This window comes from Cygnus olor, assembly GCF_009769625.2.
Source record: "Cygnus olor isolate bCygOlo1 chromosome W unlocalized genomic scaffold, bCygOlo1.pri.v2 SUPER_W3, whole genome shotgun sequence".
Lineage (NCBI taxonomy): Eukaryota > Metazoa > Chordata > Aves > Anseriformes > Anatidae > Cygnus > Cygnus olor.
In genome coordinates, this window is record NW_024429074.1 from 1,458,834 (window position 1) to 1,478,944 (window position 20,111).

Here is a 20,111-nt window from a genome sequence, read left to right on the forward strand (position 1 = left end):
TAAGTTCAGCTTAAAATCTTTTTTGTGTTGTGAGGTGGAAACTCCTCCTTCAGGCCCATTGCAGCACATGGATTTCCTTCCCTTTCCAGCCCTGCTCCGATGCTGCACCAAGGGCCTTCGCTTTCCAGAAGCAGTGAACATACTCTGTCCTTCTATTTTGCTTCCATCTTTTCCAAGTATTTCAAGTGTTTCTGAGTATTTTCAATTAGAAAGTCTTCCCGGCACATGTTCTAAGATTAATTTCTTCTTTTTGTGTCCTCTTGGTCCACCTTGGGGTTTAATCAGTTCCGTAGTTTGCACGCTAAATTTTAGAGTTCTGTAGATGATTATTGCAACCTCCTCCTCCTATCTTTGAGGAAGTGTCCAGTCAAACTAGATATAGATAATATATTCAGATAATCTCAAATTTTCCTGCTCTACAAATGATTCTTCCCATGTGTAATACAGTTGTGTGAATTGTTTCCAAGAAGTAGGTAGTCTCGTCTTCAAGGCTGCCCTGTTTCTCCCAGGTTGCTGCTAAAGAGAGAAAATAAAAGTATATATTTTTATACTTTTAAGTGTTGAATTAGTTTATTTTCTATAAAACAAAAAATGTTTTGTCTATTTTGTGTTTTCTGTGCAAGTATAATGTTTCACAACGCAATTTCACTAATTGTGGTGAAGTACTCAGCAGTACTTGGCAGAAAACCGAAAACCTGCCACACTTCTTATGTTTAGAAAGGACTTGTTGTTTGACAAACTGATGAACTGGATAGCTATTGAGGAGCTGTAATAAAAACTAAACTAAAATAAACCAGTGCTTTATATAGAGGCTACGAAGAAAATATATTTTTTTTCTCAAGTATTTGTAATAATATTAGAGCAGATGTGAAGCGGTATGACCAGAAAATGATAGTTTTGTTTTCTTCTGTCTTCTCCTAGTTTAGAACAAAATGTTGACACCAACATTTCTATTTCCTTGGGGTGTGTGGTGTTTCCATCCATCCTGTAGGCTTTGTTTCCCATGGTGTCACTGGGTTTGATTTATTGACAATAGATTGTCATCTTGCTTTATTTCGAAGAGGTTTAGGTGCAGGCTAATTCAGAATTATTGTAAAATAACAGTTGGAAAGTCTAATTACCCCTAAATCAGAGAAGTGTTCCTGACACAATGGTATGTCTTTTCTCACATTTGTGTGATAACACCATCACTAGAGCTACTGAGGTAGGATAAATCCAGTGATCTTCCTGTATCTGATAGAGAACTGAAAGTTAGCTAAGTTGATCTAATAACCTTTCCCGATCTTGGTATTTCATTTTTTTGGGGGGTTAGATCTAGAAATTCCTTTTCCAGCTGATTTCTGGGTCATGTAAGCTGTTAAACATTGTGTTCGCATTTTTCCCTTCTATAGGTCATTTGGATCCAGGCTTCCTTGCAAGTGACAAAACCTCCTCTGGTAACGCCCAGATCAATGAAGAAATTAATATTGCCTCTCCTGATAGTGAAGTAGAGATTGTTGGAGTTCAGGAACATGCCAGGTATGAATTCCTTTTTCTTATTTTTTCAGTTTTAATATTTCTTTAATTTTATCAGAATATCTATGCTGCAAAAATTAATTAAAAAAATGGTAACTTCCACTTCACTGGTTATCATCCATGACTGATGCCCAAAAGGTAGCAAACGTTGCACTTGTTTTTTCTATTCTGCTTGTTATGGTGTTATCAGAATGGTTTTCTAGAGAATGGTTATCAATGTCATATGTATTTAGATTAAGCTTGTGATTTCCTATCAAACATCAGCAGGCTAAACATATGAAATATTAAAATACTAAATGTTGAGATACCAAGTTTCTCAATGTTTCTCAATGTTTCCCACGTTGGGAAACATTGTTAGGAATTCAGTTTTTAAGTGCATAGTATGAATATGCAAATACATAAACCAAAATAATTATTTGGGTTCTTGTTTCTTTTCAGAATAATTCACTTTAAACATTTAGAATCATAGAATCATAGAATATCCCGAGTTGGAAGGGACCCATAAGGATCATCAGGTCCAACTCCTGGCACCGCACAGGTCTACCCAAAATTTTAGACATCCCAGGATACGGTTGGCCCTCCTGGCTGCCAGGGCACACTGCTGGCTCATATTCAACTTGCTGTCAACCACAACCCCCAGATCCCTCTCTGCGGGGCTGCTCTCCAGCATCTCGTCGCCCAGTCTGTACGTATAGCCAGGGTTGGCCCGTCCCAGGTGCAGGACCTGGCACTTGCTTTTGTTAAACTTCATGCGGTTGGTGTTCGCCCAGCTCTCCAATCTGTCCAGATCTCTCTGCAAGGCCTTTCCACCCTCATCCGAGTCCACAACTCCTCCAAGTTTGGTGTCGTCGGCAAATTTGCTCAAAACACCTTCTAGTCCTACATCCAAATCATTTATAAAAACATTGAAGAGGACTGGCCCTAAAATGGAGCCTTGAGGGACCCCACTAGTGACCATCCGCCAGCCTGATGTGGCCCCATTTACCACAACCCTTTGAGCCCTGCCCGTCAGCCAATTGCTCACCCATCATATGATGTTTTTGTTTAGCTGTATGCTGGACATTTTGTCCAGTAGGATCCTATGGGAAACTGTGTCAAAAGCTTTGCTGAAGTCCAAAAATATTTTGGACATTTAAATAATTTTTGATTTATTTAATTAATCAGTTGTTGTAAAAGTGAAATTACTGGAATCTTTTCAATGGCCAATGTGATAAGATAGCCCTTTTAGCCTAAAAAACAGATCCTTATTAACCTTAGTTTTATTTGAATATATAAGATAGTTCAAATCCCCAAACTAGATCAGGGCAGGAAAGCCAGAGGTTTCTATCAAGTTCGGATAGATAGCAGTTGAGTTGTGTTTTGGCTGTTATTCTTGTTAAGTATATTTTGATGTCTCTCGTAATCTTTAGAATATGGTCTTTCCTTGGTTTGAGGTATTACGAAGCAGTTGAACAAGACCAGCATTTTCATACAGTGAGGAGACTCAGTTTGGTGAAATAAAAGCAAGTTATTATAGCGTACACACAAGCTCTGTTTAAAACTAGTATGCTGCCTGGTGAATGCTAGGAGGAGGAAAAGGGGTGTGCAGAAGGAACAGAGCTTTTCTCCATCATTCCTTCACCACATCTTTCTTGAGGAAAGGAAGAAGGAAGGTGTGTAGGACCCAGTTTCCTGGGTATGAAACTACAGGTAGTTTGGATGCAGTCCATTGCTGTTGGATGTGGGGAAAAAAAAGGAAATTTTAAGGTGCTGAAGGAAGAGAAATTTAGTGTTAGCTTCTAGAACTTCTCATGGCTAGTCTGCCTACTCATCCATCAGACCCAGGGCTTAGAGAATCTTTGTCCTGATGCCAAGTGACGTGGACTTGTTCTCCACTACTATTTCGTGTAAATCTGTCTAGCGCTATATACACACAACCCTTCTGCTTGAGGTCCCCGAGTCAAACACTTTCCACGCTGCTTGCCTCAATAATGTTTACCATGTATGAGAATGGGAATGTTAAGTAAATGCAGAGTTGCTGTTTAAAATTAGTTTTAGTAGATATGGACCAAAATAATTTCAACAAAGACAGTTGAATAGCACGCTCTTCTTGTGCTTTCCCTTGTTCATGTAACCACTCTGTCATCTCTCAAAGAGTAGATCTTACTGGTTCCGTAAAATACGTGCACATTTTGGTTGTTTGAATCCTGTTTAGAGTTTTATTTCTCTTGCAGGTCTAGGCTTGCAGTTACGAAGTATTGATGGGCTTCTGACGGGGTTGTTGTTTGGAAAAGGTTTAGGTTTTTGATCAGTATTTTTTGCATGCTTAGTTAGTATGGTGTTTGGACTCAGTTCTTTTGCTCACACTGTTTTTATTGTGCTCCATGCTCCATGTTGCCATTGGATTGGTGTGAGTTGTGACACTCTAGAGTTTGTCTACCATTTGTAGTTTTTGAGATTGCTAGTGATTTGGTGGTGTTTTTCATCATTAGAGTTATACTTGGCACTTACTTAGGACACCAAGTCATGTTTCTCAGTTTGTTTATTTTTTGTCCAATAGAATTTTTTAAATTATGCATGTGCATAAAAGTCTTCCTCCATTTTTTCCTAGGTTTTCTTTTTGTTTTGTCACTTTACTTGATATTATCCCCTTAGCTACAGGTTGGAAAGCATGTTCCCTAAGTTAATATTTGATCGAACATTCTGTTATTGACTGCTTGTGTGACTTGTTTGAGGATAAACACATTTTTTGCAAGGTATCATTTCCATGAGATAAGTCATAGATTGCTTTTTGTCATCTTCAGGGAGAAAAGTTAGTATTAACTTTGCTCTGTATTGGAATGACGAACCATTGTCCCTGAGACTGAGCACTGTATTTAGTTTGCTTTGGCTACAAACTTTTCTTGTCACTTAAGCTTTAAAATATTTCTTCTTAAAAGAAAGCTTAAACAAATCCCCTCCATTTGTTAGACTTCCAATCCCTTATTACTAATTCTTTGTAGATACCTAGTTTAAGTATGTATTTTTAAGCTCAAAGATGTAATAAAAAAGTAATTCTGAACATTGCATTCAAAATTGAGTAGAGTAGAGTAGAGTAGAGTAGAGTAGAGTAGAATAGAATAGAATAGAATAGAATAGAATAGAATATCCCGAGCTGGAAGGGACCCATAAGGATCATTGAGTCCAACTCCTGGCACCACACAGGTCTACCCAAAATTTTAGACCATGTGACTAAGTGCACAGTCCAATCTCTTCTTAAATTCAGACAGGCTTGGTGCAGTGACTACTTCACTGGGGAGCCTGTTCCAGTGTGCGACCACCCTCTCGGTGAAGAACCTCTTCCTGATGTCTAGCCTGAACTTCCCCCGCCTCAGCTTGACACCATTCCCGCGGGTCCTATCACTGGTGACTAAGGAGAATAGATCGGCACCTGCCCCTCCACTCCACCTCGCAAGAAAGCTGTACACCGCAATGAGGTCTCCCCTCAGCCTCCTCTTTTCCAGGCTGAACAGGCCAAGTGACCTCAGCCGCTCCTCATACGTCTTCCCCCCTAGGCCCTTCACCATCTTGGTCGCCCTCCTCCGGACACTCTTCAACAGTTTTACATCCTTTTTGTACTGTGGTGCCCAGAACTGCACACAGTACTCGAGGTGAGGCCGCCCCAGCGCAGAGTAGAGCGGGACAATCACTTCCCTCGACCAACTAGTGATAGCATATCTGACATTTGTATTCTGACAAGTTAGAGCTCAGAGAATGAGATTTTTCATCCTATTTCATGAAACTCTTTCTCTAACCAGAGACAAAAAAGATGAGCATAACCTAAGGTGTTCTGGAGAAACTAAATTGTGCTACCTTGAATTAAAGCCAATAAAATGTAAACGTCAGGAATATTTGACCAGTGCAGGAAACGTGGGTGCCTGAAATACAGTTCACGTGCCTTCAAAAAGAGAAGGGAAAAGGTTACCCTAGCAGCCCCAAATCTCCTGCTTATGTATGCAGTCAGGAGCAGCTGCAGCTGCCACCGGTGCTTACAAGAGCAAAACAATTTTTGGAGCACAAGGTATAAAGTTTTACTAGTGCTCATTTAAGATTTCCAGCTATGAATGGAGTGACCATCTTAAAGACTCCAGTAATTCTTGTCATCACTTCATAGAGCAAGCCAAGTCTTCTGTTATGTTTTTTCTTTCTAGTTGTTCCTAGCTTGTACTTAATTTGTCACTTATCTGTTATCAATATAATAGATAAAAATACCGTGCAAATAAGTAGACATGTACCTCACTTCAGCAAGGCACTTGAGTGTGTGCTTATCTTTAAATACATGATTTAGTTTTATTGACTGCAATCACTGAAAGCCTAAATGTTTTGCTGAAGTGGGGCTGTACTGTTAGCAGGGAGCATTTCCCAGCATGTTTGTAATTTTTAGTTAAGATGACCGAAGAAAAATCAAGTGTAATGGCTTTATTATTGTAATGAAGGTATCATTATGTCCTTATGGTAACACAGTTTTGATTTCATATAGAAAGTTATCTTTTCTCTTTGTCTCATCAAGCCTTGCTTTCAATTTTTCTCTTTTTAAAATTCCAGTGGGTAAAATTGCTAGCAGGAAACGGAGTGCTTCTGAATAATGCATGGTATAGTACACGTGATGGGGCAGAAAACTCTTCAAGATCCTGGGGATCCATGCACATATTTAGTGGGGAACATCACTTTACACCCACTGGTAGAATTGAGTTCTTAAAAAGAATTTAAACCCCAACAGCCCCTTCCCCAGCTCTGCCCCTGAGTATGAATTTAAGTCTAGTCTCAGCATGGTGAACTTGCAGATCAGTGGGTATTTAAGATGTCGTGGATCTAAAATTGGAAAAGCCCCAAGGAAATTTTGGGGAGGGACGTGTTAATTAAATGCCTAAGCGGTAAAACACTGAAGCTAAGAATCTCATGCCTGAATTCAATAGCAGCTTTAATGCTTTTTGCTTTTTGCCTTGCTACAGGTGTGTGCATCCTAGGGGAGGTGTAATCCAGAGTGTGTCTTCCTGGAAGCATGGCTCAGGCTCACGGTACATTAACACTCAGCAAACGCAATCATGGACAGCTGTGACTCCCCAGCAGAATTGGTCTTCGCCCCCAGAAGTAGTAGACCTCACTTTGGATGAAGATACCAGACGCAAATATCTACTGTAATGCGGTGTCACTGTGTTTCTGTCCCCATCCCTTCTCCCTTTGTGGCACAGAAGTTCATTGTTATAGCTTCAGCTTCAGAAGCCCTATTCCTGGCATTATGAAATTCAAACTCATGAAGTTTTTCATTTCCATAAGAATGTAGTATAATTTTAAGATCATTTAAAATGGTTTCTTTGCCTTCTCAAAGGAGGATTCTTCCCAGAATAAAGACTCAATAGCTCCTAATTTAAAACACGTCTATAGTTGCTAACTTGTGTGTGTTAATTTGAGGAAATGTGTACAAAGTTGTCCTCCCACCCTTTCCTGCCTCCAACTTCAGAACATTTTTAATTTATCAGTATATCGGGTTTGTTAGTAGAAGTTAGTGTTTTGCTGTGTGAGCATCAGTGATTTTGAGAAATGCTGTGTCCTCACTGATTTCAGTGGAACTGGGGGTATTCAACACTTCCAAAAACTGGGCCGAGAGGATTTATACCCAAGCTGATGTGGTTATGTTACCAGCAGGAGGAACTGTCTGTAATACAAAAGGCCCATAGCATATGCACTGAACAGCTTTTAATTAAAGGACTTTTATTTTCAATATAATTTATAGTTTACACTCTTTTCAGTGCTGAGTCTTCTGTCTACTTGACTACTGTGTTTCACTGATCATTTCCCACAGCTTATTACAGTTTAAAATAGTCATAGTAGAAACTTTCTAGCAGCTAGTTATTACAAAAGCACAAGAAAATGAAAAGTAATAAAAAGGCCCAACATCCCTCTCCTTTTTAAATGTATCTGAGCTTTTTACCTATTTCTGAATCTTGCCTGGAGTAGGGGAAGAAGAAAAACGAAACGTATTTGCTCCTAGTCCTCATTTCTTCTATTGCTTATCTGCTTCGTTGACCATCTCAAAAAATAAATTAAAAAAAAGACAAACGTGTAAAACCCCAGACTAGCAAAGCACTTCAGCAGGTGTGTATTGTTAAGCTCTGACAGTTCGCTGAAACTCACGGGGCCATTCAAGTGCTTCAAACTCTGTCCTAAAGGTTGTTGCAGGATCAGGGCCTGAGGTTGTGATCTTTTCTTTAACTAGATCTGCACCATTTTCCTGGCTTTAGGTCATGTCTCTTATCCTAGTTTTGGAATTGCTTTTAGGGTATGATCCAGGAAACACTTTCTGCCGGAATATTTGCTTGACTGAAATCAGTGGAACCGCTTGCTTCAGTGGGCTCTAGTTTCTGTAGCATATATGGAAGTTCCTGGCCCTAATCTGTCATGTTGAGCCTTTTGCAAGGCAAAAGCCAAAGATTAGACTTAAACAAGATGATATTCACTTTAAATGTCTGTTGTGCAATTAAAATATTCCTTTGTATTCAAATGCTTCAAATGGAAATTTTCTACAGCTCTCTCAGCAGACTTTTGCCATTTGATGCTGAACAGGGGGTAGTCAGGACACGGGAAGTTCTGTTTCATTTTTGTGTTGGCTCGTTTTTAAATTTATTTGGCTTCCAATATTTTTTTTTCTGTGAGCAGAAAACAACAACAACAAAAAAACAGCACCAAAAGTCCATTACCTGTGTTGTCATGTAATGATGTAAAAAGAAAAAGACAAAAAAACCAGCAGTGGTGGTATAGTCAATAACAAACACTTTTTTTCTTTAATAAGCAGAAAGGTTATGACTGCACTTTAGAGAACAATTAGGTAAGGGATTGCTATTCCAGTTTAAAGCTTTCTAAAACATTGAGCTGTGATAAGTGTATTGCATGACCAGGCAACATATGTGGTGCTTCTAGTGACGGGTTTCTTTCTCAGGGGCAGGAGGGAGGAGCGGAGCCCACGGTCCTTGCAGTAGGGAAAAAAAAGCCTGCACCATCAGGACACTCTAACAGCAGTGGCTGTTGATCTTTTTCTCCTCATGTTTTCATCACGTAACTCGGCCGTCATTTTGGTGGGCTAGCACACATGCTTGTAAGGTAACTTTGGAACAGTGATTTAGTGTGGCTGTTTTTTGCTGTTTCATCGAGTCTTTTAAAGATCAGTTTTGAAGAAAGCTGTAGGGACCTGTTTGTAGTACTTCCATTAAAAATGCAAACTATCTATCTGTTTTTCAGTTTGTATATGATGTGACTTCCATGTATATATAAAAGCGACTGTGTCCTAACCAAACTTCCTCCAATTGTGCACTGTGTTTGTTTAAACAACTCATGTATCGTAGTCTGATGCAGGTTTTCTTTTTATTTTATTTAAAACACTACATTATTTTCTTTTATTCATAACATATTTGAAAGGGTAGTGATCCAAAAACCACAATCACTGAATAGCTAGGAAGTGTTTTCGTTTTTTTTTATTTTTGTTTGTTTGTTGTTTTTTTTTTTTTACAAGAGAGCAAAAGGTGCCTGGATGGTTTTGCTCTTCTCCGCAGGAAAGTGAAATGTTAGCCATTGTATGGCTAAGAACCAATGCACTTAGGGCCTGATCCAGAACCCACTGGAGCTGATGCGGGGCTTTCCGTCAGCTTCAGTGTGCATTGGCTCAAGCCCTTCATGGTTTAGCAGTTCCTGAATTGCTGGAGTGTGAACTTGGAATCTTCTGTAGTGAAGACAAATCATTGCTTAGAATTTAAATGTTTAAAATGTGTAACTCTAGTTAAAAATTTTTGATTCTTCTCGACACTTGTTATTTAGCTCTCATTTTCCATCTAGTATTTAATGGTCTTTGGAGAAAAAAATAATAATAAAACAGAGTGTTATATATATATAAATATATATATTTTTGGAGCAAGATGAAACCTGTTTTTTGAAACAAGTCTGTAGCATAAAGGTTAAACTATTTTAAGACAAAATAAAATAGAGTGTATTATTTAAACAATATCATCTTGTTTGGGATTTTTTTTGTTTGTTTGCCCAAGCAGCCTCCTCGTGGTATTCTCTCCGAGGGCGTCCCCTTGTCCCATCCTCCCTGCTGGTCCCTGCAGGTTGAGCAGAGCACTTGGCTACCAGGCCCCTGCTGCACTCGGGTTTTCCCCACGAAGCATCGCAGTGGGCAGATGGTGCTGGCAAGCTGAGATCTGCCATTTTAAATGGACTTGTAGACAAGCAGTGGAGCTGTGCCCAGGTCCTGCAGACCACAAGAGGTGATGCCATGGTGAGCTGCATTTGGGAAACCCTAAACTATCTACTGCCTCCACTAACAGCAAGGATGGTAGGTATAATTGCACCGTGTTAAACTGGGGGCCTCATCGCCTGCCAGTCCTCCCACAGCCCCCATGGAAGTAGGAATAACAATAATAAAATCCATTACATTTCCAGCCAGATAGGGTAGTTTATTTCTGATGGGTTTTGTCACATGGGAAGGCTCTCAGTGGTGCAAGTGGGGAGAGCCATTTATCCATGTATTTTAAATAGCAAGACAGATAATAGAAGTCAGTTGGCTTTTCAGCCCCACTGAGTTCTTGGCTTCTGCAAAGCTTGAAAACAGAAATTTGGGGGCCAGGTTGTTGCCATGAACGTGGATGCCAGACTGAGATTTCATTTCATGCACATCAGCAAGAGAAGAGCATCATAGAGTCTGGTGCGGATATGGAAAGATGAGAGGCAACCTCCTCCCCGAACACTTTTTCTCCATCACCAAGAGATACCCAGAGTCTTTGAACTTCAACACGTGCAGTATGTAAAGTTTAACATTTCTCTTTAGCCGCTCGGTGCTTCCCTCGTGGCTCAGGCCAGTTTGCTTTGTGGGAATTGTCGTTTCTGGGGCTGTATGACAATTGACAAAAGCTGCCCAAACAGCTCACATTCTATATTGTTTTCCACAGTGAAGTCATTGCAGAGCAGATTAATTTTTTGGCTGAGTTTTGTTTGTCTGCCTTAAAATGGGAAGTGAAAGGGTTTTACCGAACAAATTAGTTCTCGCCTTCCCTGGAGGATCCTCAAAGTGTGTCCTTTGCTGAGTGCATCACCACCATTTGCTGAAGTACTATTTGTTTTTTTCCTCTCCTTTTTAGGTTTTGCCCTGGTTTCAGTTAGGATAGAGTTAATTTTCCTCCTAGTAGCTGGTAGGGTGCTATGTTTTGGATTAGGATGAGAAGAGCGCTGATAACATGCTGATGTTTTAATAATTGTTGCAGAGCAGTGCTTACACCAAGCCAAGGACTTTTCAGCTTCTCGCTCTGTCCTGCCAGCGAGCAGGCTAGGGATGCAGCAGGAGCTGGGAGGGGACAGACCCAGGACAGCTGACCCAAACTGGCCAAAGGGGTATTCCATACCATCTGACGTCATGCTGAACAATATATAGGGGTGGCTAGCCGGGGTGGAGTGGGGGGCCAGCTGCTCGGGGATAGGCTGGGCATCGGTCAGCGGGTGGTGAGCAATTGCATTGTGCATCACTTGTTTTGTACACATTATTATTAGTAGTACTACTATCAATATTATTATTATTGTTATTATTATTTTCCTGTCTTAATAAACTGTCTTTATCTCAACTCACAGGCTTCACTTTCCCGTTTCTCTCCCCCATCCCAGAGAGGGAAGGGGGAGGGTGAGCGAACGGCTGTGTGGTGTTTAGCTGCCGACCGGGTTAAACCACAACAGGGTTGTAGTTTGTGAATGCCAGATGCTTGGCTTTCTCTCCAGAGCATCGCAGGGATGGAGCTGCAACTTCCCCTCTCTGCAGGGACAGGAGCAGCACTCCTGCAAAATACCACCTTGTGTATAAACACATCTTGTGTTTACTTTCAGCTTTGGTGCAAATAAGGTGACCGCTGTCCTTTTATTGGAAATAAATGGTAGCTTACAGCCAGAAAAAGAAACAAATTAGAGTTGTCTGCAAATTTCATTTTTCATTACTATACATGACGCAAATTGAATACGGACCTGGAGTCTGGCCACTGCCTTTCACAGCAGGTTTCCTGTGCATGGCTTTGACAAAATCCCCGTCTCATACAGCTGAGGATCACATTTGCTTTTTCCACAGCTTCACCCACTGATAGCTTTTGGCTGGCCCGTGATCAAGGGCACCCAAACCTTTCCCACCTCCTTTCTGCCAGGTCCTCATGTGTCTGCATTAAGCTTGATACCGCTGAACCCCACTGTCACATCTGTCACTCCAGCTCATCCACTTCTGTCCCTACTGGCAGTGCTGCATGAGCCTGATTCATCAGCAGTTTTCAGTAGAAATCTCCAACTCTACACCAAGGTCACTCGTGAAAATATTGAAGTAGCATGGTTTCAAAGCTGATCTCTCTAGAGGAGCCAACAGCTTGTGCAGCCACAGCTGAATCAGGCATCAGCTTCCTTAGAAACTCACCGCTGGCAGATTTAATTACCTGCATCCTAAAATATCCCGATTGCCCCAGTCATTGCCATGATAGCCCCCTGGGTCCCTGGCCTTTGGCAGCATGGAGCTCCAAGGAAGCAGGGTGCCTTCAAAGTCCCCAAGGACGGGCTTTCGAGTCAGGGTGGTTGGGCTGGAACAATGCTTGTAAGAGGGGGCGCGAAGCTGCTTCAGAGGGGGCGCAAAGCTGCTCAAATGATGGCGTGTTACTGAGACGGGAGCGGGTAACCAGACACCTTGAATTATTGAAGAGCTGCGGTGTGTGCCTCCAAGGCATCGCAAGTCATAGGACGGCGAGTTGGGGGTGGGTGGCGTGGTGCTGACACCAGCGCGCTTCCAAGTCAAAGCCACAATAAATCCCGATGAAAAGAGGGGTGCCTGCAAAAGGCAGCTTGTGGCATGTCTGGAACAAGGCTTGGCGTTTTGAAAACGCAGTTTGGGTCATCTCCATCACGAGAGAGGGTTCCTGGGGCACACCGGACTGTCCTTCACTCCCCGTGGAGCATCCAAGGACCTTTTCCGTGGCTGAGAATCATCGAAGAGATGCTGCTGCAATGGTCTCCGGCCATTAAAACCCATCCTGCCCAGAGCTGCTGGATGACTGGCTCCTTGCTCCCTCTTCCAGGTCTTCGTTAAGAGGAAGAATTGGGGTAATTTTCACAGCAGGCCAACCTGGGCATTGCAGAAGGCAGGGAGCACGCTTGCCAGGGGGCTGAGCTTCCCCACAAAGCAAAAAACACGTTATTAAAGTGCTTCACAGGCCGTTAAGCAGCAGTTTTTAATACAGTTTGGCCACCGACATTTTAGCTCGGAAAATCCAGGCTGGAAGCAGCCGGTGGAAGGCACTAGATGGCACCAGAGCCGGAGGAATGGGCTGCAGCCACATCCTGCACTCCATCCCCCAGGAACAGGGGACAGTGCTCCAAAAATCACACCAAAGGGGCTGGTGGGTGTGAAAGCATCCCGAGCATCAACAGGGCTGCCCGGCTGGATATGCACCTGGCTGCAGCATCCCGGCTACAGCAAGAGGGAGCCCATTGGGATTTACCCACAGCTGGACAAATATGGGGTTGTAAACACCACCTTGCAGCACTTGTGTACGTCCTGGGGCGAGCTTTGACACATTTAACCACTGAGCACACCCAAATATAAAAAGAAATTGTGTGATATATGGAGTAATAATTCGTGTCAAGAAGATGGCTGATGTTAATAAAGAACGGGGAGATGTGGGAGTGTGGCCATGGGGATCGACAAGCCCCATGGTTGGTGATAACATCAGACTCTTAACGATGAGGCCATCAGGAATGTAAAGAGTTGAGAGGGAACAAAGAAGGGTGATTCAGGAGACTCCATGCCGTCTCGGGTTGCTTGTTCGCCAGCCGTTAAGGCATGGAAGTTGCTGGGGGTTTGCTGGTTGCCGGGCAAAGTTGTTTGGCCAATGAAGAGTTAGTGGAAAAGGACTGCTGTGGGGGGAATGGTATAAGAAGGGAGCCTGTCCTCAGTATGGGATGCAACACGATATGATGAAGTTCTGTCATCAATAAAGTAGTAGCAGTTACTGATCCTAAAAGAACCCTGGTGTCCGTGTGGTCGTTACGCCACAAATGGCACCCGAACAGGGACCTGAAGAAAACAAACAAGGACCTGAAGAAAACAGGAACAGGGACATGAACAACAGGAACAGGGACAGGCTAACAGAACAGGGACCAGGACAGGAACAGGGACATTGATCGCCTAATGAAGATGAGTTCGGCCAAACTCAGCAAACCGCTCTAAGAAGCTCGTATAGAAAGTCGCTGGAAATAGGCACACCGGAGCTGGAAGGAAGCTCTAGCTGAGAGAAGCTGACCCGCGCACACAACTGCCCCTCGCTGGCCAAAGGTAAGCAGTTGCGCGCTATGGGGAATCGTACGTCCTTAGAAACAAAGACTGTCCTGGTAACCTTACAGCTTATTCCCTTTATTAACAATCAGACAGTTTATGATCCTGAAACATGGGACCAAATTGAGGTCAAGGTGTGGGACTCTGCTACTAAAAATGACAAGGTTGCGGTGGGATTACTCGGCACCTGGCGAGCAATCTCTGAGGCCTTAAAGAGCCATGTGCGACCACAATCAGAAACGTGTGGTTTGCCAGATAGTGAGGGAGCTGCGGGCTCGTCCACCGATCCTTCTGCTACACCATCGCCCGCCCCCCCCCGCCGCTACTGCCATCGCAGGCCTTTGCTGTTACGCCCCCTGGTGACCTGGACGTTCCTTTTGATCCAGGCCCTATAGGCCCTGAAAAGGAGCCGGCTCTGTTTCCCTTCGATCCGGGAGGAATAGGATACATAAGGCCCGAAGGCCGAGTTGCTTAACAACTTAAAGGGAGACATATTGTCTCGCTACGCTATTGTAAGGAATGGTCCAGCAATTCGTGCCACTAAGGGATTTGAAGGGTTAACATTGAGGCCTGGGTTTAGGTGATAAGAGAACAAAGGGATTTCTTCAGAGAAAAACTGCTGACTCTGCACGGACGTGCAGTAACTTCTGCCACCCGGCCAAGAGACCACCAGATAAGGAGGAAGAATATGAGCCTCCCATCCGAGCGGCCCCCGAGAGACTAACAGAGACTGATAAGCAGGCGCACCTGGGAGGACTTCGGATTCGGGAAACCAATTATAATAACCCTGCCTCTTCTAGAAGTAGTAATGAATATGTATTAGCCTAGGAGCATAAAAATCAGCCATCTTACGTAACGGGTGTGCGTCCTGGTGGAGCAGAGACTCCCGGCACACCCAGCGCTGTTTGCTTGCCTCTATTCGTTTAATAAATTGTAAACTTTGATTGCCGTCCTATTTGGGACTCAGTCATTTATAACACTATTGTCTCGCTACGACTAGCCCTGGAATTCTCCGGTGTTTGTAATCAAGAAAAGGAATGGAAAATGGAGACTGTTACATGATCTGAGAAAAATTAATGAAGTCATGGAAGATATGGGAGCACTTCAACCAGGATTACCATCTCCAGCTATGGTCCCCCAGTCATGGACATTAATAGTAATAGACTTAAAGGATTGTCTGTTACACTTGCGAGAATTCAGAAGACTTTGCCATGTTTATGTTTCAATTGATACCTTTTCTGATTGTACATATGTATAGGCATACTCGGGTTTCTTACGAATATGTAAAAGCAATGTTCTATATATTTAGAAAGTTCGACGGTTGTGTGTGCGTGTTGGTAGAGCGTAGACTCCCCGCGCACCCAGCGCTGTTTACTTGCCTTTTATAAATATTACTAAATTCAGATTGAGTTGTATCTTCATTTATAACATTAAGGAAATATCAGCAAAATAAGTGTAAATCTAGCTTGAGTGTAAGTCTCAAACAAAGCCCGGAGTCAAAGCCCGGCTGGGGCTCCCATCGTGTGGGCACCACCACCTCTCCCTGTAGGATTTCCTCTTGATCACCACCCTCCAAGCCCAGCGGGGCATTTCTCCCCCCAGCAAGGACTTGAGAGCCCTGAAACACCAGCAGCATGCCATCAGGTGTGCTGGTAGCGTGGACACCACATCTTCTGTCTCCAATCTGATGGCATCACCGCTGCGGGTACGAGATGTCCTCCTGGAGCACGCTGTGGCTTCAAAATTTCTGGGAGAAAAAATAAAATTAAAAAAAAAAACATTAAAAAAAAAATATATATATGTGTTCACCAGGGCTTTTCTGCTGTTGTGGTGGAGGTCTGCAAGGAAAAGCCAGGTTCAAATGATGTTGGCACATCAGGCTTTGAGCTGGCTGATCCCACTCCCGTGTCCTAGAGGGTTTCACCCTGTTTTTCAGAGAAGGCAAAAACTCGGTGCCATGCCATCCCTGCTGGAGGATGATTTAGGGCCAACATGTGGGGACACCCCAAGACGGGGCTGCCAGGACCCCAGCGAGTGCCTGTGGGTGCTGAGCTTCGGCTGTGCAGACAGGTGGGAACCAAGGCCTAACTTTAATTTTAATCATTTTAATTTCAATTTTAATGCTGACCCGTGGTGTTGGGGATTGGGTTCCTGTGTGTGTGTGCATGCGTGCGCGCCATGGCCCTGACTACCTCCACCAGCTGCCACCCCAGGCAGTTGGCTATGGGTCAAGTGGTAGAAAGGTGTGGAAAGTGTCGATTTTTTTTTTCCATTCTCCAGATACAGTGTGCGGATACACGGGATAGGTCTGGGACCAGCGGGGTCCGGGTGTCACAGGGATGGGGATTAGGATTGGGATGGGGCCACGCTGTCACCCCCAACATCCCTCAGTCAGTGTGCGCGCTCACAGCGCGCTGCGCGTGCCCGCGCCCCCTCAGCCTCCAGGAGGCCGCGCCCCCCCCCCCCATCAGTGGGCGTGTCGCGCAGGCTCGCGGCGTGCTGCCATTGGCGGCGGCCGCCTTTGTGTGTATGTGCGCGCGCGCGTGTAGGGAGTGTGGCCTAGCTGCCGCCGCCGCCGTCGGAGAGGGGCCGGCGGGGAGCTGGAGCCCTTGGGGCCGGGGCCGGGGCCGGGGCCGCGGCCGGGGCCGCGGCCGCGGCCGCGCGCAGCATGGTCTTGGTGCACGTCGGCTACCTGGTGTTGCCCGTCTTCGGCTCCGTGCGCAACAGAGGTACCGCCACGCCGCGATGGACCGCGGGTTCGCGTCCCGGGGCTGCCCGAACCGAGGGGGGGGGGGGGCGCACGGCAGCGCTGCTCCGCACCCCTTCCGCACCCCCCCGGCCCTTCCCCACCTCCCCGAGCCTAAGTCGGCCCCCCCCCCCCTTAACGTTTTTGGGGTTTTTCTTCCGCCCCCCCCCCAACATCCCGCTTGTCCCCCCCCGCCTGCGCTTCCATAGATCCATCCCTCTTATTTTTATTTTTTTAAATACTGATTTCCGTTTGTTTTCGGAGTTCTGTTATTTAATTCACCCCCCGCGTAGCCTAGTGGCCACCTCAGCCATCTGTGCCCCCCATCCTGTGCGGCTGAGGACATGGCACTGTAAATCCTTGCCGGGGGATTCCTTTTGCTGGGTTTTGGGAGGGACTGGAGGGGGGGTCCCGGTGCCAAAACCCCGAAAAAATTAAAAAACAATCCCCCCCAATAAATAATTTTAATAAATTAAAAAAAAAGCAATGGAGAGAGGGCATCTGCAATTCGGTGCGATTTGTAACAACCCAAATAAAAGGGGGGTGGGATTGCAGTCGCCCCCCCCCCCCCCCCCAATAAAGCCCGATTTCCGGCCCTTCCCCCCCCCCCCCCCCCCCGACCAGCAAAATGGATTTCCATTAACCAGGGATAACATTATTTTCTGCTGTGCTGAATTACTTCCTGTTCTTATTTTGTGGGTAATTTTCTGTACCAAATAGCCTTTGGTTGTGTATCTCCACCTTTTTTCTTGTACTAAAACTAAAGCATGGTCTGTATTTTTTTACATTACCTAGTTTCTGATGTAAATCTCTCTGTAGAGACATACCCTGCTGAAATGTAATGTGCCTCTGCATCTGCTCAGCGTACGCTGCTTTTGTTCTGTTGCCCTTCCATAGCATGGTGGGCCTTGCCTTTTTGTATTGTGTGCATGATGACATTGTTACACACAATTCCACTAATACTAATATACGATCTCTCAATAAAGAAACTAGTTTTCCGATATTAACCTAGTGTGCTTTTTGTATTGCTGTTTTCCCATTTATTGTCGTATCCTGCTGTTGAGATTTTTTCCTTGCTTTTCCCCCCATCGTGAGGTCTGAGTGAGTGGATTTCTCCCTAGCACACATGGGGGCTTTTTAACGTAAATACTTTTTTTTTCCCCATCCCATATCAAATATCAACTCTCAGCGTTATTCTGTGTATACATTGCTCCCGCAACGCACGCTCTGTGCTGCCAGTGTGCCAATGCAGAATTCTGCTTGACAACAGAACAGCTGGAAAAAAAAGAATAAATCCAAGCCCTCGCTATTAATTAGAAAAGATAGATAATTAATGAAGGGTCCACCACTGATTTTATCCTAGTTATGTTGCACCTTCCTTACCAGACTGGTACCAAACTGAGGGACGGCCTCTGGATGATGGGGGGGAGTTCTCTCTCCTTTAACTCTGATTAACAAGAGGTAAATGGCCCTGGGAAATAAAAATCCCCTCTGCCTGTAGCCCTATATCTGAGCACGGATGCATGCTTGCCATCTACTAGGTGAGAAGTTGCCGTGCCTCGGTCCCAAGGCTGTAAATATCCCCACCAGAGCCCTATGAGGCCGGGGCCCTAAAACTGTCCCGGCTGCTAATGCCCTAGCTGCCTCTTTCTGCTCCGGGCCCACCATCTTCTAAGTGCCCACTTTGGTCATGGAGTTGGCCCACGGGCTTGTGAGGAGTCACCGGGAGCCTTAAAATCTGGAAGCACAGAGGGCTGAGCAAAACCCGCTTGGGGTTAGCGAGCGGTTCTGCTGCTCACCTCTCCCCCTCGCTGCCCCAGGCCCCCAGAAGAGTCCTGTAAAACCTTCAAATTTTGGTTATAGGGTGGTGCATGGGTGCCAGGGCCAGCAGGAGAGGGGCTGGGGCACAGGGGGACTGAGCGGTGTCCTAAGGAGGCGGGGAGCCGCAGGGCTGGGCGCTTGTCCTTAACCAAGGGAAGGCGGATTTTGGCAGTTTGGTGGCTCCCACTGCTAAAATTCCCAGATGAGCCCCTTGCCACCGTCCCTGCAGAGCTGCACTAGCAAGCCAAACAAGAGCAAGCAGTCCGAGGCACCCACCCGGCCTCCCCCAGCACCCCTCCAGGAGATGCATCATTCTGCAAGGCCATGCCTTTCCACCTTCCTCCTAGTTTTACCCTCAGTTTTTGTTTTCTGTTCTGTTTTGAGTTACAATCTCCTCCTCCATGTTTCCTTTTCGGTATATCTCAATGCCTGTTGGGCTATCCTGTCCCCACATATGAGCAGCAGCGGGCTCCCTGCTCCCCTGGATGCAGTGTATGCTGTGCCCCTTTGTTCTTGCTCCATCCTTGCCCTGGGCCACTGCTGAGCTCCATGCGCGACAGGTCCCCGCGCACACCCTGAGGAGGGAGGCTGTGCTTCTCGCTTGCATGAAGGGAGACATGCATGTGTGTTGGGGCTGATCATTTTCTGATGTGACCTTTTTTTTTTCTTTATTTTTTTGTTCGTTTGTTCTGATTGCTCAACCCCCACCCCACATGAAACGATGAGAATTTTGGTTATGGTGTGAACAACAACAACAAAAAGATTCCCCCACCCTGAAACCCTGACACGGATAAACCCAGTCCCTCACCTAACCCATGGGCAGCTGCGGCCCCCGAGGTCTTACCCTGCAAAGTGGTGCTGGTACAGAGCAAAACGGGGTGGTCAGTATGTTCTGAGGGTACCTCGGTAATCTGATAATAAAAAGCTGCTGGGTTAATGGCAACCTGTACTAAGCAATTTATCATCCGCATCATATTTTGACCTGTCTTGTTAGAAGCACATTCTTAGGAGAGGAAACATTCCCCCCCTCCACCTCCCGGCATTATTAGTCAGTAACCAGTGGGCTTTCGTGGCTCATAATCCATCAAACACATCCGCACTTTAATGACTTAATTCCTTTGACACCCTGAGTCTTGAAACCTCCATCTGTATGGAGAAAATAATCTTTATAATAATCTTATGGAGCCATCTGTATGGAGAAAATAATCTTTTTTTTTAAATTTTAGCATCTGTGGGCTGAGGAAACCCCAGACAAATCCTGTGCTGGTGCTGCTGTGGGTGTGGAGGCACACGCAGTGCTTCTGTAACGTGTGCCTGTCCCTCCAACACCAACCCGAATCTGTGGGCTGCTCTAAATAACCTCTTTCTGTAACAGGGAGAAGGATAATCCCGAACACGGACAAAACTGGCTCTGAGACTGGTTTATATAAGGGTTGTGTAAAGGTCTTAAACACATCTGCGGGAATTTAATAACCATGCTGCCAAATGGAAGCCGGACCCATCCGGGTCTTGCACAGGGCTCGGGCTGTGGTCACCATTTCCATCATTTTTTAAGGAAAAGGTAAAGGGATGGCGGTCACGTTTTGCTGTTCTTCATTTGGGGAATAATCAGCAAAGTCTGATGAGCGTTGATATGGACTTACCTTGCTGCATGCGGATCCAGCCCCATGCAGG

At 45.0% G+C, this 20,111-nt stretch overlaps 2 protein-coding genes across 6 annotated transcripts in view; both read left to right on the forward strand.

Moving 5' to 3' along the window:
- Positions 1 to 9,311, forward strand: part of LOC121062937 (uncharacterized protein C18orf25-like) — a 65,539-nt gene extending 56,228 nt beyond the window's left edge. For 2 of the 3 annotated variants that reach the window (XM_040543247.1, XM_040543246.1), the window contains 2 exons: positions 1,392 to 1,518; positions 6,486 to 9,311. In XM_040543247.1, coding sequence (XP_040399181.1) covers positions 1,392 to 1,518; positions 6,486 to 6,675 — 317 coding nt within the window. In that variant the 3' untranslated portion in view covers positions 6,676 to 9,311. Of the gene's footprint in view, positions 1 to 1,391; positions 1,519 to 3,728; positions 3,777 to 6,485 lie in introns of those variants that run through there. The other variant, XM_040543249.1, reaches the window with a different exon arrangement.
- A 7,097-nt stretch (positions 9,312 to 16,408) lies between these two features.
- The window catches only part of LOC121062938 (E3 ubiquitin-protein ligase RNF165-like), a 49,344-nt gene continuing 45,641 nt past the window's right edge, over positions 16,409 to 20,111 (forward strand). For 2 of the 3 annotated variants that reach the window (XR_005815746.1, XM_040543251.1), the window contains exon 1: positions 16,415 to 16,599. Coding sequence is in view for 2 of the 3 variants with exons in the window: in XM_040543251.1 (XP_040399185.1) it covers positions 16,539 to 16,599 (61 nt within the window). In the remaining variant the exon portion in view is untranslated. Of the gene's footprint in view, positions 16,600 to 20,111 lie in introns of all 3 variants that reach the window. The other variant, XM_040543250.1, reaches the window with a different exon arrangement.